Raw genomic sequence first — 17,497 nt, 5'->3', positions numbered from 1 at the left:
AAAATTCACCCCACTTGAACTCGCACTATTGCAGCGCATAAAAGGCTTGACCGGCATTTCAAGAGCATTTTTCCTAGTGTGCCTAGTGCGCACATCTTTTTCCACCTCCTTCTCCCGTTTTCTACCCTCCGAATTCCAACGATGCGTTTATGCGTACACCTATCGACGCGGTTCACGCATAGCACGTGGCTGTGTGGAGCACAAAATTAAATTAAATATTGACCGTACACCATTGTGTGCGGGTTCGGTTCAAGCATCCTTCACGTGTTTGAGAGGGCGCGTATGTGTACACATGTGAGTTTTGCAAAAGTTTTCGTACCCGTGCATTTCTCAGTGAGGGGTGAGAAGGGCGAGGATGTGGAAGAGTATAGAAGGAACTATGTTTTTAATTAAAATTGTATTATCCGACCCGGGCGGTGCGGATCGAACGCGAAAAGTTCGATTGACGGAACAGTTCGGAACGAAGGTCTTCCAGCTTTACTGGTGTGGCAAGGATGTTAGGGACAGTGGCGGATGCAGCAACGTGGTATGTTAAATTTAGGAATATTTGTATCGATTTCGAAGCCCAACGGTGATGATACGATTTAGAGACAGAATACGAAGTGTTCTAACTCTCCTTCTCTCACTCTCTTTCCATCGCCATTGTTCGATGTACACCTAGTAAAACTTTTCCCAGGTATGCAGTCGGCAGTCTGTTAGGGCAGACAGGGATGAAAAACTTTTTGAAAGACTGTTTGTACGATTTTGAAGTGTTTACTGTATGTACGATTGCTAGAGAAAATATGTAGGTCTTAATGCAAAATAAATTGATCATGAGCAATGTGTACTAAATTACTATTAAAAAAAAAGTTCACTAAGAATTATGCAACGATAAAACAATTTTTTGTTCTCTTCTTTCTCGATCGACGTCTAAATTCCAATCTTCGATAAGGCAATCAAGATGAGCTGTCTTCCCGCAGCGGATTGACCGTTCGACCCCTCTTTCATCTATTTTTTAGCGATGATCGTTCTCGCCGATTTATTTCACTGCTTTATTGTATGAGCGTGGCTTCAAATGCAACAAAAGTTAAGCATAGCAAATTCTACATCATGTCAATTGAATATTTTTTAAAATGCATGCTTTCAACGACGAAGGACAAAACCATAACGTCATTTTCTAACGACGAGCGAACGTTGGTGCTGATTGATCATCCCTGGTATTAAACATTCCAACGCATTTAACCCTCATGCAGACAAAAATAGCACATAACCAATTTTGTTTCCAACATGAGCGGCAAGTTAAAGATTCAATATCACAACTACACCCGATAATGAAGGTGATGGGTGACGCCAACCCATTTAACGTTAATGCGGGGTCCCAGTCTAACGCAAGCTTTCATCCTTTCATGCTTCCTCTTTTGTTGAGGTTGAAAATTTCAGAATAGCAAAATCAATATTGAATATATGATTGGAATTTGGGATACAATTTTCCGCAAGCCGGCGGATGTCCCTTTGGCCTAGACTATCGCGTTGCCGTCAACACAGCCTGGTGGAAGTGGAGGCTGTGGTACGTGACATACGAGCAGATATAATGCACCCAATACAAGCACAATTTCAACGAGATCCCTTGAGAATTGCGGGTGCGGATCGAAAATGAACGTTTATTTCTCGGGCCACGGCCCTCCGCCAGGACATTTGCTCACGAAATCAAATGACGTTACGTGGGTCGGGGATTTTGAATAGGAGTAGTACTGGTGATGCTTTCGATTTAGTTTCATTGCTCTCCTGCAATTCTATCAAACAATTTCTTTTCTCACCCACACATACACGCAACGACACAAGTGAGAAAAGTTGCATGTATAGATCGAGCACACACACACACACACACACATGGTGACTTTGTGTTGTGCAGGAATGTTTCCACCATGATGCTAGATTTCCCGCCAGTTGATTCTGCCGTGTGTCAAGCGTTGTACCATGCTTCGTCGGTTGGTGTGGTTTGAAGGATGAGCTTCCACTTGCTGATAACTTGTTCCATTGCATTATCAAACGCTCGCCTCAAAACGAAGCAGATGGCAGCAAGCGTAAAGAATGGCATTTCATCGGAAGAATCAGAACTCAATATAAGCGATGCTTGTTATAAGATTTCGGTTCCATTCGAAGCAGGCGATGGCGAGGTTCAATAGATCGGGCATAGATTGAGCTTGGTGGCGTTTCCGATTGATATGAAAGCTTTGCTTGGTGAATGATGACATCTAAGCGATTGGGTAATAGATGATGGGCGGAAATTCCTAAAATATCGGTATGAAATACCGATGCTAGACATACATATGTGCTGTGGAGAATTGATAAAAAAGAATTATTCCACTATATCTTTTTTCATGATGCGCACTAACACTTTTCAGATCGAAACGAACGCAATATCCGAAAAGGACTGCATAATTCATATTTGTTACTAGCGATTCTAATAACTTAGGACGACATTTAGATACATGCGAGGGAGCTCGAAAATTTTTAATTTTTCTTCTTCTGTGTGATTCTGCTTGATCTGTGCTCCGGTGATCAATCATTAATCATTTACAAAATCATTTACCTCGGCCTGTCCTGTGGACACTTCCATTCTATAATTTTATCTGCATTAGTGCACAGTACAGCTTCCGAACCATTGTCTTGACAGTACCTGTCTTAAAGAACTTGAATTATTGCTGCTCAAATGGGATCTCAAGGGGTGCTCCAGAGGGTTTACAAAAATACGCCCGCTTATTTTGCGATTCGCAAGTCAAGAGACCGGATGGAGCCGCGATTTCCTGTTACATGTTTTCCCTAATTCTTATATTTATGGCTACCTACCAAACTTGTTTGTAACCAACGTTTCAATTCGCTCGCGTTTTCTCAACATGAATAGTCTAATTAGTTTTAAGGTCTATTAACCAACGAATAATGACTTGTAAAAGCTAACACTATTATCCATTATCGAACACTATTCTTGCTTGTTTAGTCTTCACTTAGAGACTTTTTCGGCTATACGCAATCCTCTGATAAACTTCATCCTCACAAAAGAGCCTTTTTTATGCTCATTGTACATAAAATATTTTTATTAATTCATTTATCGTTTGAATTATTTTGTATTATCCGACATAACATGAATCTAAACATTATCGGAATAATATGTTGGATTAACTCAAGTAATGGTTTCATGCAATTTAGAAAAAAGAGCATTATAATATAATATATATATAAGAAGTATATAAATACATAAGAAGAAATAAGAAATCTCATGGACTGGATTTCTTCAACTACGTAAAATATTTGTATGTTAAACAGAGTGACTGGCATAGTAACTCTTAATTAATGAATATGATCGATTTAATCAAAATTCAGCAAGATTCTTTGGTAGCAGATTAGACGAAGGTGGTTTCAAATATTATTCTTTCCATCAAGCACCTCATCATAAATGCTCTATTGAATGCTCTGCATGCTCTAAATGAATATTCCGCTGCATAATTTTGTTTAAATAATACTTCATCAAGCGTTTATGAAGCTATTTGTTGGTACGTCTCGTTCTCGCATTCATACACCCAACCATGTCCACCCGAACCATTACAAGTACAAATAGCGTAATAATAAAGTAATTCTTCCAAAATTCAATAACCTTCAATAGCTTCCGTTTCTTTTTTCTCTTTCTTGTCAAGTCCTCGTGGACAAGGACAATGTTACTAATGAATTATTCAAAGCCGCTAACTAACCGCAAATGGTCACAATCTTGTCGAAAAAAAAAACCACCCACCAAGCGTGAAAGCAAACCGCAACGGCGCTGTTAGTGAAGAACACATCGCATTGCTGCAGTAACTTGGCACTGATCGGTATTTGCTGTGTGTGTGTATGAATTCCTTTTTTTGCTTCTTGCTCCATATACCACCTCACAAGATGTGCAAAGTTGGGCCACTCTGACTTCATTATGCCGTTCCGCAATCACCTGCCGCAGCACGAACCAACTACGTGCGAGCAGAGTGAGCACCAGCTTTTCTTTTGCTTTACTTATTTGATTTGCGATTTCGATGAATGCAACCAGCCCCGTTACGGAGTATCGACAGTGGAAAGGACAACTTAATTATCAAGCAGCAAAAGTTGAGCTCACCACCAAGCAGAGAAACCCCAAAACGTGCCACATTCCACGTGTTGCCGCAACAAATCCGTGTCCGTGTCTGCCCGCAACTTCGTACCCTTTCGCTTGGTGGTGGCGATAGCTTGAAGCAACCTTACGAGCTAAGAAGTTGCCAAATCCTTTGCTCATCTCATTTACCACACGGCACACGGTCATGGCTTGGAGTAGACACACCGATACATAGTCACACCCGTGATTGGCATTGCACGAAGGTGCTACCAGAGAAACTATGGCGTAAGAATTTGCTTTCAGGCAACTACCGAGCCGACACTACCACTCGACGGACTCACCATATTTTCCGGACGATCGGTTTGCGTGAGATGGCAAAAAGTTTACCCATGTTCAAGGATCCCTCACAGCTTGAGGTTTTTGGTGGGATGGTGGTGGGGGGGAGAGGATTTCTTTTCGATTTACTTTTCGCATTTTTCCTTCAAGGTTAGGCCGTTGATTGAGAAGAAAGGGGGGGGGGGGGGGGGGGGGGGCAGAACACCGACCTCGACAAAAATCAGTGAATTATCTCTTTCATTTTCATTTAATTAGCACCGTCCCTCGGGGAAAGATAGAACTTGGTGGCAGGATTATTTGCTTGTCGTGTGTTTTTCTCCACATTTTTGCGACATCTTGATTGTTACTCTGGAATACTACTTGATGCTTGTTCATCATTTTATTTAATTTTCTAGCATAATGTGAACACTGTTTGAGACTGCGTAATGTGAAGTTGAATCAAAAATAAAATATGGAATGGTATACGTTATAACCAATTAAAGATATAATAATAATAATATAATAGAAATAATAACAAAAACATTCTAGTAAAATAGTACAATATTGTAATTAACAATAACAATATTGAATCAATAGATAGAATAACGTAGTAAGTTCAATTAAAAAAAGATTACTTTTTTTATTTTGATATGATTTTGTTTTTATTTCTTAAGGCGGCCTCAATACGGCCTGATCGTATTGCTGTTTTTAAATGCTTTTCAATAACGTGAAGAAAATGTCTTGCAGTGAAAACAAAAGAAGACATTTATGTACTGTTTGTTACTTGATCTGTTTTGTGTTTTCAGCTTAATCGCTTCAAAGTTGCTCAAATACCAAACAGACACATTCTTCTTGAGAAAAGGCAGAATATCGAACATGAGCAATGGTGCGTACATTCGTTGCTCCCGATGCTGTTCATGCATTTCGTCCACTGGGTGTTCCTTTTGAAATGAAACTGAAAAAGGGCTTTACTTCTTCTTTCTAAGAGGACCTCAGAGCTAGTGCATCCATCCATACGGTGAAGAAGTTTTGGACAAGATCGATGTGGCGATAGAAAGCATCAGTCCAAGCCATATCTTTCTAATTAGTTTAAAGCTTACATAACTTTAACTCTTTGGCCAGGAGGAAGAGGCAAAAGCGGTGCCTGTCTTCACAAAGCTGGACCGGCTATCAAATCCCATCCGGACCGAATTCCCTTAGTGAGGCAGTCAATTCTATGTGTCCTAGTAAGTCGTTAAACCAAGAAGATAAAGAAAAGTTACAAATATGGATAAAACGACACATGTAACAACTTCAAACGGAAATAATATGTTTAAACTGTATTGTCTGCCAAAGACATATCGACCAACAATAATCTTCAGATACTGTTTGAGAGAAAAATGTATTTATTTATTAAGTGTGATGGCACATCCTCTGGCCATGAGGGGAGTTCTATGCGGCTGGGCCCGGACTCTTAGCAGTCGTTCGGGCATCAGGAAGATCCTCGGCGGTGCCAATGCGCGATATCCTTGGACAGAAGGGTTACGAATATTTGCGGATTCTTTTTGACTTCGCCAAAGAGATGGGAATCGTCTTTTGATCCCTTCCCCCTCTCTATTCCCGTAAATTGTACACACTAGCGTCCTATTATCGGATTGTGGTTTGTTATGTTTATTTGTAGTTTTTGTTTATGTTCTTTGTTTGTTACACGTTCGCAACGGTGGCGTCGACATGCGCCGGTCGCTTTTTTGGCTCCTAAATCGATAATAGTTGGTTAAGGAAGTCTAAGGTCGTAACTTGTCGTTGACGGAATGTCTGGGTTCGATTCTGCAGTAACCTTTTAAGGTCATTGTGGCTGTCGGCTTTTTGCGTTTTGCAGGCGTCAGGGCCGCCAGCGACAACATTGGATCTCTAAACCAATTAAATTAGGTTTAGACGACGTGTAGTTGTGACTGGCGGGTTAACTGTTGGCGGAATGCGTGAGTTAGATGCTACTGTAGCTTCACAAAGTTGTAGTAGCTTTCAGACTCTTGCGTTCTGCCGATGGTGGGGCCGCCAGCCATAACATCCAAATGCTGGTAACGATATGGAGTGGCGAATACCACAGAGTATCCACAACAAAGGTGGTCTTCTTGGGAGCCAGTTGTAAGTCTCCACGGTGCGATGCTCCAAAGAGGCGCCAACTCCTAGAGAGTTAGCAGACATAGAGGGGACAACATCAGAACCATACCTGGCAGCAACAAAATCTACAACCGAGCTCCCCCGGGATAAGGTGCACCTAAATTGAGGGAAAAGGTAATGACTACTCAAAATAGGATATAATTTTAATGAATTGTAAAGCTAATATTAGATTAGATTTTAAGGATTTAGGCCTGGCCGTCACTATGTGTGACCATGTGTGACAAGAAAGATGAACAATTATTTCTCATCTTGAAAAAGGGTTAAAAGTTTTCTCAATGTAAATCATAAAATGTTTAGTGTTTATTAATTCTAATTTACTCTTTGTGTTTATTAATGTGTGCCTAAAAATAATCATAAAATATCTCTTAGAAATACCTCCCTTTTTGAATTCTGCCTTGCTAATTAATGGTCATAATTAAATCTGTTGGATTTACGAAAGTGTTGGCGTCTACATAGGACAGCTATTTCGTTTGAAGGACTCCATATAAAGAGTCTCCTTGCAAGGATTTTGTGTTTCGTAGTAATAGCCATTGATATTCGTGGTAAGATGGTTATGGTTGTAAACGATTGCGAATTTCAATTCAACAATTTGTTGCATACTGTCTGCCTCTGGGCATTTTTATACCTGAGGCTCTTTTCTTCTGCCACTGACCATCTTTACAGCCGAAACCGAAAACTTTTCAGGGCTTCAAAAGAATTTCCTTTCCGTCACTTCAATCAATACATTTTCCTGCTATGAAATCTATAAGTTTGAGTTGAAAAATGTGTTTGTCAAATGGCGTAATTTGCACTTTTATTCCTCATATACCCTTTCATGACTTCGTCCTTGACTATATTTATGGTTTGCGCTTTAAAATTCAGAGAGTGCAATTTTCAAACACCCAGATCTTTTTTTTTGCAATCTAGGACCAAAAAAGACGAGGGCAGATGGATTCTAAGTGGGTTTTCTCTTGAAGTTTTCCGGCACTCAATTTTGCATTAATGCTTTTTGTTTTCTGTTGCTGTGGTGATTGTTTTTTCCCTTGTTCATTGATTCGCACTAGTTTTGCATTGTCGATCGAGCCCATTTTGAAGCAAAACAATAACCCATAGCAATGAGACTTTGAACAGGATGAGCATCATATAACTCGATGCAGTTTGTGGACTCCATTTGGGCTGCGGTAAGCAGAAAATGGCGTTGCAAAGAAAAGGATAATTTCCCTTTTTCGAACGATTTCTGTACCGCTTCCTACCTTAATCATACGAAAAGCAATTGAATTCCATTTCGAATGCGCTTTGGCTGTGTTCGAGTCTAAAAAAGCTATTCCCAGCAGTAGTATCGTTCCGAGCGTTCGAATAATCGACCACACCATACACGATCTTTCCTCTACATGATGAATTTGGAGCAGTGAAACAAAAAAACGGCAACGCCATGATCTGGGGAATTTTTGCTACTCTCAGTTCCTTTAGAGTCGTATCGGTTCAATTGAAGAAATTGCATTCCATAGGCTCCATCCGGAGAAGCGATGGAAAATCCTGAATGCGCATGAAAGCATTTGGACGGAATAATTAAACAGAGTCGTCCACTGAGGGCGACTCGAGACTCAGCCAGTGTCGGATGACTTTATCGAGCGGAGATTATCCCAAGGGCTTGTGGGAACTAATCACACTCGGATCCCGACCATAGAGTGTCAGGTTTCGGTGGTGCTCGAACAGATAAAGGTCGCTGAAAGCCGGTAGGAACGTGGGCGGGATGAAGATTGGTTTGGTTAAAAAGGGCGGAATAATTAAGTTGTTGAAACGATTCCTGCTGTTGCTGAGGTTTTTGGTTTGGATTTCAAATGGTGTTTTTTTCTGTCGGGTTTCTTAGAATTTGTTGCAATTATTTCAGACGAGTCTCTAATACTTGGCTCGATAATGAAGAACACATTTTCTCTCGACCAGTGATTATTTTTTCTTGTTTAGCAAACGGTGCAAATTTGTTGATCATTAGCAGGGTTTCGTTTTTTTGAAATTTGGTGAAATGTTTTTTGCTAGTTGCCGTGCATGTAAGAAGAACATTCCAGTGATATTGAGAGAATTTGTATTTGCTACGTAACGTTTAAATATCACAAACTATGTTCTAAGCTACCTAATTAGATTTAAAAAGTTTCTGCACAGTTCACCCAATTAAATTTCTAGTACGACAGTGTCCAGTTCTACAAAAAATGGGCGCATCTTTATTCGTACGGCATGAAAATGACTAAAACATTGCTTATTCATATAGGAAATAATGTGTTATTTTCGAAAGGTACGACCGTATTGCTAATATTGTGTTCTTATAATAAATTTAAAGATATTGTTGGTAGAGTTGTTGTCAAAATCTATTTTAATTGTTGTATGACAGCTTGGGCACTCTCAAAGTTTTAAAATATGTTAATGCGTACAAGTAAATATTTATTTATTTATTTACAATTGATTATTACGGTCCAGTGCCGGATTCAAGTAAATATATTACATCGTAAAACAAGTATTAAATGTTTTAAGCTTATTATTCAAAGAATCTTTCCATTCATAGCATTGCATCATAGCAGCATTGCTGGTAATGAAAAGACTGACCGATTGGCCAACAAGGGGGTTCCGGAAGGGTCCTTTTTTGACAGGCTTATCCTACCTCACGAGCACATGCGTGCCACAGAGTCTCTCTGCATAATGGCAGAGTTTGTGGGATGAGAGTGTGTGGGTTGTGTGGTCTTGGTGGCAGAGTTTGTGGGATACCAATGAGCTCGGGAGGTTTCTATATACGATCACTCCCCAAGTGTCCTTGCAGCCTCGGTTCCACGGCATCTCAGGCATAATTTTAGCACATCTCCAGCTTATAGGGCAGGTCGACTCCAAATTTTGTGGTGCGGATCTTGTTCCTGTTCCGAATATTCCTATAAGAGATCTATTGATACTTGATCTACTGATAATGATGTATACCTAAGAAATATGTTTGAGTTTTGCTGAGCAAATGGTTTATTAGTAAGATACTTTTCCTCCCTTTCCTTACATCTTACTGTTTGTCTGTCTATTAAATGGTGTGTATAGCTCGTATGTGTGATGATGAATGCATGAATAAATGAGTGTCGAATGTTTTGGAAAACCCAGAATGTAATAAATCGTTCCATGGATTATAACGACCAATTACAGCAGCCAAGGCAGATCAACTGAGCAACAATGGCAGTGAAAAACCATCAAAATCACGCTCGCAAGCACACCCGGAACAAGCTGTGCTTTTAAAATGTAAAATCATTCCGACCCTTGCTAAGAACTGTACTTAATACTTGGATGATGGGCAAACTATCGCCGAAACGTCAGAGCCCACCCGGGTTAAGGTGTCCTAAGGTAACGATTTGAAGAAGGAAGAATTTCCAAACGTATGTGAATTGTACATATTTAGCCACTTTATTCTAAGCATTAAGACCAGGTCGTCTTTGAAGAAATAACAAATATGAATGAGAATAATCGCCATCCATTTATCTTTGGATAAATCTTAAACTTGAAAACAAAAAAACCAACCTTGGTGTAACTTCTAGTTGATATAATTTGTTATGTCAGTCCTCTTGACAAAGCCTCACAACGTACTAAACAGAGTGACCTAGTTGATTTACACAAGTTACACAGAAAATGATGGTGTTTGTTTTTCTAAATATTAGCAAGCATTGACATCACATCGAATTTCTAATCTATGCTTGTCTCATTGGATAATGAGGATTAATTGCAGCAGAATTGAAATCTACTTCCCTTGAATTTTATAACCTTTCTTTGCAAATCTAAACTCCTACAAGCAGCATTATTCCACAATAAAGTACAATCCTTTTATTAGCATACTCCATGATAAAGACACCTCAGCGCTAATGAAAAATAAATTGTCTCGTCCGACTTATTCCAAAAATAAGTGAACAACCTTGAATGAAATATGTTGCCCTGTCTCGAGTAGCGGGTATATTAATAGCATTACTTTCAAATACCTCCAGTTGTCATGTCATTCACAAAATACCTCTCACGAACGAATTCACCAACGCCGAAGGGTACAGGAGCATAAATAAGCTAGTAGCCGCCTGCTACCAGTTCAAGGGAGGAGGTTCGATAAATATTTGCATAACTTATTTTCTTCTAGCTTCTCCAACTCCAAAGAGAAGCCACGAAGAAGCCACGCATATAGCATGCCAACCAGCAGTAATGTTTTTGCGCTAGAAATGTTCATGTACCGGGATTGCTAACACTGATATTTAAGGCCAGAATCATACCATGCACAGAGGCTGTCTCCGCCACAACGACACACTGTTAGGTGCCTTGACGAATGCTTTTTTTTTTGTTATTCCGGTGCAATACCTCGCACACTCGCTCGCTGGATCTGCGAGCTTTCAATGATCAAAAGAAAGAATTTCTCCAATGAGCTGCCCAGATGATGGGAAATACATGCAAAGAGCAAAATAATTCCAAACATTCAGCGCACCACATTCCGCACGTCAATGAGCGACAGAGTGGCTGCACAGGTCGGGCACCCGTGACGGTGAGTATAAGCGAAACCAGGTTTGCGTGTTTTCTTCTTTTTTTAAACCCATTGTACCGCCGCCACCTTCAAGGAAACATTGGACATTTAGAGCGGCATCCTTGGTGAAATACCATCTCATCATTGCCAATTGAAGGCACGCTGGAAAGATGCCGGTAAAAGTACGCCGGTTGGTGTTTTGGAGTCTACGAGACGAAAGACGAAACGAAACCCGGAAGGAAGTTTGTGCTGTTCTGTACCACCGCTGCAAATGATCCGTAAATCGGCGCTCCCTAAAGATCCTTCGGATGTGATTCGACATCTCGACACCCGAAGGAAGGATGCTGAGAACGCAAATCGTAACGGTGGCATCATAATACGTGCAAGCAAGTAGAACAAAAAAAAGCCTCTTCTCGGCAGCTCGTGGCGTTCTTCCTGCGAAGGGAGGCTTTTGTCCATTAGGGGGGAGCAATTTTGGGGCCGAGGTGTAAAAAGGATTCATTTGCCTCTTTGTGGAGTGTTCTCCTGTTTGCTTCCTCTGTTCTTTCCCCACTATCTGTCTCTTTCTTTCTCTCTCTCTATCTCTCTATCTCTCCCTCTTTCTCGCTCACTTTGTCCCCCGGTATTTATCCATTTGACGCTTCGAAAGTATTCAAAACAGCCACATTGTCGTTATGTTGGCTCAGCTCCCGCACTCAGGCCGGCTGTTTCGCCATTTTCCCGTACTGGAATCATCCATTTTCCACACCCTTTGAACCAATGGATGCCCTGGCGTGGAGAAGTTGGTAATAGCTGGTTCCACCGGCAGCAACAGCAGCAGCAGCAGTGGCAGCAGGAATCTTTTCATTAACGACAATGAAAGGAACCGGAAACGTTGCTCGCACCTTTTTCTGTCTGACGTCCAAGAATCGTCTTCTCACCCTCACGCACCTGTCGTCTGTCGCGTGAACCAAGACAAATGGGGGATGGAAAAAAGGTGGTTTTTGCTCGGATTCGGAATCATGAAATTACTTTCCTTTCCGCAAGCGTAACAACACCATCTTCCCCGTCGATTTACTTACAAAAAGCGGTCACACTGCTTCTGTTTTGTTACTGAGAAGGTTTTTTCTTCCTCCATTTTGTTTCGCTCTCATCCATTTGCTTTGATCGTTCGCTGAGGTTCATTGTGCAACGGCGAAGTACTCATCCGATTTCGCGCCGGTATCAGCCGTACTCAGGCCTGTCTTTTTGTTATCTTCTTTCCTGTTGGCACATTGGAACATTTTCTGCCTGTATCTCCGGCGAGGTCTTCCATTTGCTTTACTACTGCTTGGTTGGGTTTCTTTCGCCACACTGCTCACTAACCGAACAGTAGACACAGAGAGGTCGACCCAATTGCTTAACGTGCAGCGATTTTCGAGGTGTAATTACTTTCCCGGGGCTTGCAACCAGGAGTAATTATCCTTTTTGCTTCCCTGGTTCTACTGTTGCTTTGTTGCAATCCGCTTGTGCTACTGATTGCTCTCTTCCATAGCCACCCCATCCCAGCAGCGAGGGCAAAAGGGGCCAAGCAATTTTCTTCACCCTTTGGAAATCCCCGCGGCTATCCCTCTCTCTAGGTCTCCTGCTTCTCCATCCAGAGTACAATCGTTTCCTACACTTTTGTACCTCTCGCAGAATCTCTATCCTTCGCTTTTGCCGCCAGGGATTTCCAACCAGAACCGAAGCCAGAAAGTCCATCGTGGAAACTGCACGTACCCAGCGCTACAAAAAGGGTTAGCGATCGTCTCGTCCATCCGGGCCATGCGAGTGAAAACACCGCACACACAAAAAATACCTCAAACTTCATTCAAGCTGCTCGGATGGACGAAACGACCGAGGGAAAACTCGTGGAAAACCGAAAAAAAAGAACTGCCAAGGGGAAAAGTTGAGCGATTGCAATCGCGCTCTGGTGTTGTGCTGGTACATCTATACGGTAGATAGTGCACCAGTAGCTCGATAAGAGCATGATTAGGTTCTGGCTTCCGCAAATAGAAAGCTGCAAAAGGGTTTGGTTTCGGGTTGCGTTTTTACTTTACTTGTTTACTTAATTCGCTTGCAAAGATTCACTTTACCAATCCCTTTCGCCGCTTTGAACGAAATGGAATGGAAAAAGCTGCGAAGTAAGATGATCCTGTTGCCAGTTCATTAGCTCGGGTGAATATTTTAATTACAGGCACTGAGGTTGACTCTATCGGCGTCACTGTTTTTTGTTGTTTATTACTTCAATCACGTGCTATGAAAGTAGTTTTAATTATGAGTGAAGTATTCTAGTAGTTTAAGCAACAGTCATGAGGTACATACATTCTAGAGATAAAGATTAAAATAGTTAACCATTATTATCGCTGTGAAGCATACAGGCTTTCACTACAAATAAAGAAATGAAAATTTACGCAGAACATTGCTATAATATATTTTTCAAAGATTGAAGTAAGCTAAAACGCTTTGAAAATGTTTGGTTCACTTAGTTCTGGTGTTTTTTTACATACATGAAGCTTTTTTCTACGCAAAAAATCTAAATAACATTATATTTTGATGTGACAATACGGCTCTGGACCGTCATAATCAAATGAATAAATTAAATCAATGTTAAAATTGTAACGATAAACTTTTCTTTCGTTAACTGAAAATGAAGTGGATTCTTAACGTATCTTTAGCATTAGAGCACTTTAAGTTTTTGATCGTTCTGGTAAGAACATACTGAGAAATAGTTTTTATTCTCAACCAAATACAAAATAAAACACAAAAAATGTTTTGCTCTCATTTATTGGTGTAATAGTTTAGTGTTTTTATTTCGCATTCTTAATGTGCTCTTAATGATGCAATGATCCAAAATAATTTGAAAATAGGAATATTTTTTATTGTAATTTTTATTTATTTGGAGTATAATGGTTTTTGCCGTAAAAAAGATAATTTTCAAATGTGAAACTAATTTTAAAATAGAAAATTTAATTTTTTTAATATTTAATCGATATAGAAAAATTTAATAGAAAACAAAAAAATTTGTTTGTTTAAAAATTTTATCAAGGGATCTTCTTAGTCAGGTTGTTTAGCGACAACAGTCCCTATGATAGGATGGAAATTCTGTAATCAGAATTCATTAAATGGATAAGAGGTGTTACATCCTACGATAATTGACAGCAATGTAAAGTATTTTAACACTACAACATATCTGGGTTCTTCGTCATCGATTACTTTACATTTGTTTAAAGCATAACATTCCACGTTTTGCCATTAATCTAATTAGAATAATAGTAATTGAGAAAACTTTCGATATTCCTTCGACAATCAGTGCATAACTATCCAATTTCTTTGAATCTATCATCCTGCAATGAAAACTCCCTTCTATGTTTAGGATTTAGTCTTGTACGACAATTCCTAATTAAGAACCTTCTAATAATCCACCTTTCAGTATGATCAATGAGATTTCTTCCAAGGGGTTTTCCCTATCGTTTTTCCAAGCATTTTAATCACCAACAACATCAATCTTTTATTGAAATTCAATGAAAAGAGCTCTCTTTGAGCAAACCATCACAATACACGTATCTCAGTGTTGATGCCGAGAAACAATGCGGACAGGTGCCATTTGGCTTAAACGTCCCATGCGTTTGATCACAATGCAACGCAGATGCACCAACCTGCACGTACCACAATGTACATCTGTCAAAGCTATTCCTTTCCATTAGTGCACCGGCAAGACACAGCACGCCTCCCGATAGTCTCGTTAGGTTCGTCCTAACCAACGCTCTCGGATGTCGAGTTAAACATCATTAAATGTGAATATAATATTCAATGTTCAATATCGAATTACTCTCGCTTTCCATGCTGCTGCCTGTACTGTGGTCGGTAGGCTCGAAGGCACACGCCCAAGGTGTACGCAAAACGCAACAACCTACCCGGATTATTCCCTAAGCTTACTGGAGGCATCTGGTGGTACTGCCGATTACCACCTGCTACTCGAACGGCTGATGTCATCCAATCCACCTCCCCTCATCGCCCCTTCCCTGTCATCTATCCCCTTTCATTGCATGCCAAAGTAGCTGAACGAGGTAAATCTCTTGAAATTGAATATTGATGAAACTCAAGTACAGCTCAGGGGCTTTAATATTTTGCGGCAAACGGGGAGGCAAGGATTTGAACGATGAAGCTTAATCCGGCCATTGAAGATGGGTGCTCGGTAAGATTTCTCCGGATTAGTTAAGACAAGAGCAGAAACACAAATCACTTCGTGGAAGATAAATCGTCCATGTGCTCCAACACACGTTCATGTGTGTAGTTCCCGTTCAGTTAAGGGGCTCAGAATGGTCGATGGTCGATGTTCCTTGACTTTATCTTCTACAAAAGCCAGTTCTGTAACTTAGCTGTCTCTCTCTCTCTCTATCTATTTCTCTCTTTCTATGAATTGCAACATATTCCACCAGTTCCGCCCGATATTGTCAACGACGAATCATCAGCGGACATTGCCGTGCAGGAAGGTGAAGATGCAACGATCGTCTGCAAAGCCACCGGACATCCAACGCCCCGCGTCACCTGGAAGCGAGAGGATGGCGAGTTCATGCTGCTGCGAAAGCCCCAGAGTCGCGAACTGATACGAGGTATGTGAGAAGACTATCTGTTAAAAGGGAGCTGGCATGGTCAATCCATGGGTTGGAGATGTTACAAATCCTACTTACATCTTACCGGGTGGTTTGGAGTGCATACTCGAGCAGAAGAACAATCGACAGATTCTCCCGTGCCGTAGCGAAGCGAAATTAATTAATCAACAAATTGATTGTAAGTTTAAGGCGTGACGGACTTCTCGGGCACTTCTATCGCCGTGGTGTGGCATAGATTTCTGTCTACCGTTATCACGTTGGTTAAGGAAGGATAATCCGTACTTAAGACCGGTTTACATATTTCTGATGTGTGCATAGGGTGCTTCAGACAAATCATTACGTTAAGCTGGAATTGTTTTAACATCCTTACGAGTACATACTACGTCCTGGATGTCAGTGTGCTTCGAAGGAATTTTGGTTGCTGATTAACCAACGCAAGGCAAAGACATTGCATCACACACCACGACATCATTGCACTTGCAGCGGAAGTAGCGGAATTTTACCTACTCTTTTTATCATTTACACAAAAGCAATGGTGTGCACTTCACTTGAGGTAGCTCCATATAAATGTTGCCGAAGGGCAATTGAAACTATCTTTGCGCCCTTTCAAACGATGCCTTGTGTCACCATGAATACTGCATGGATGTTAAATGGAGTGGCATTAATGTGATTATCATTACCATCATAATTTGAGGCGTGGGACCATGGGATGGTGTGGGAAGAATCGTTGTATGCACTGTAGCTTTAAGGACTTTATCTTTGCGTTCAGCAAGCAACCGAACAGTGTGTCATTTGCACTTGCTTCTGAAGTGTGGACCCACAGCGATGAGATTAAGATGGTTTGATACTTTAACTTTAGTACATTTTAACGATCCAATGTTACACTTGGTACAAGCATGTTATTCAATAGATTTTACTTGTTAAAATTCTAGGCAGAATCTAGGCATTAATCAATAGGCTTTTAGCCTATTGATTCCCACAATGATCAATGGTTAAAGTTCATACTAAAATCCGATTTTTTACGGAAAGTGTGTCATCCAGTCCATGATAGAGACCATCAAAAATTTTATTTTTATCACAAAGAACCACAATTCTACATTCATCATTATTGTTCCGAATCAGTTTATGACATTCTGTAAAGATGATCTTGTCTAGTATATTGTGCCGACTAAAGATTTTATTTTTAATACCAATTATCATCATTTTGCAGGCACTGAACGTCGTTGGTACGAGAATTCAAGATTTTTCTCATTTCTCTTCAGACAGGGTCAGTATGTTTCGACGATTACCTATTCTTGGAACACAGGATGATGTACTCAACCAAACACGATACAATATAAACGAAAAATATGGTTTATTTTGCTACTTTTTGAATAATACTTAACCTCTTCTGAGAATTCTCTTTAGCCGACTCAATATCGAACCCAACATTAACCAAAAATTGGGCAGGAAGCTTTATTTTCATGGTGGCTCCATTTTTATTTCGAACACTCAAGAAACAGAACACTTATTTGGCTTAAGTATAAATGATTTTTAAGAATGTCCATAATTCCATTCGAAATTATTTAGAATAGATTGAACTTAAAATTTTAAACGGGAAAACAATCAATAAATGTAAGCTTCAAAGATATTTAAAACAGAACATGGTAATTGGAATTGCAACATAAATTTAAAAATAAATGTGTAAAAAATCAGTTACTTCAGATATTGTTCATCAATACGGCGTAAAAATTTTTTACATTGATTTTATAGAGTTTCAATACAGCAACCTTGCAATTGTAATTTGAAAGAGTACACTAGCAAAGTTCAAAGCAAGATTCT

The 17,497-nt window shown here is 40.1% G+C and overlaps 1 protein-coding gene across 1 annotated transcript in view; it reads left to right on the top strand.

Moving 5' to 3' along the window:
* The window catches only part of LOC126557985 (lachesin), a 67,377-nt gene that overhangs the window by 10,858 nt on the left and 39,022 nt on the right, over nucleotides 1–17,497 (top strand). The window contains exon 3 of the mRNA XM_050213914.1: nucleotides 15,503–15,676. Coding sequence (XP_050069871.1) covers nucleotides 15,503–15,676 — 174 coding nt within the window. The remainder of the gene's footprint in view (nucleotides 1–15,502; nucleotides 15,677–17,497) is intronic.

Source organism: Anopheles maculipalpis, chromosome 2RL (genome assembly GCF_943734695.1).
Source record: "Anopheles maculipalpis chromosome 2RL, idAnoMacuDA_375_x, whole genome shotgun sequence".
Taxonomy (NCBI): Eukaryota; Metazoa; Arthropoda; class Insecta; order Diptera; family Culicidae; genus Anopheles; species Anopheles maculipalpis.
This window is presented reverse-complemented; position numbering and strand designations above follow the sequence as displayed.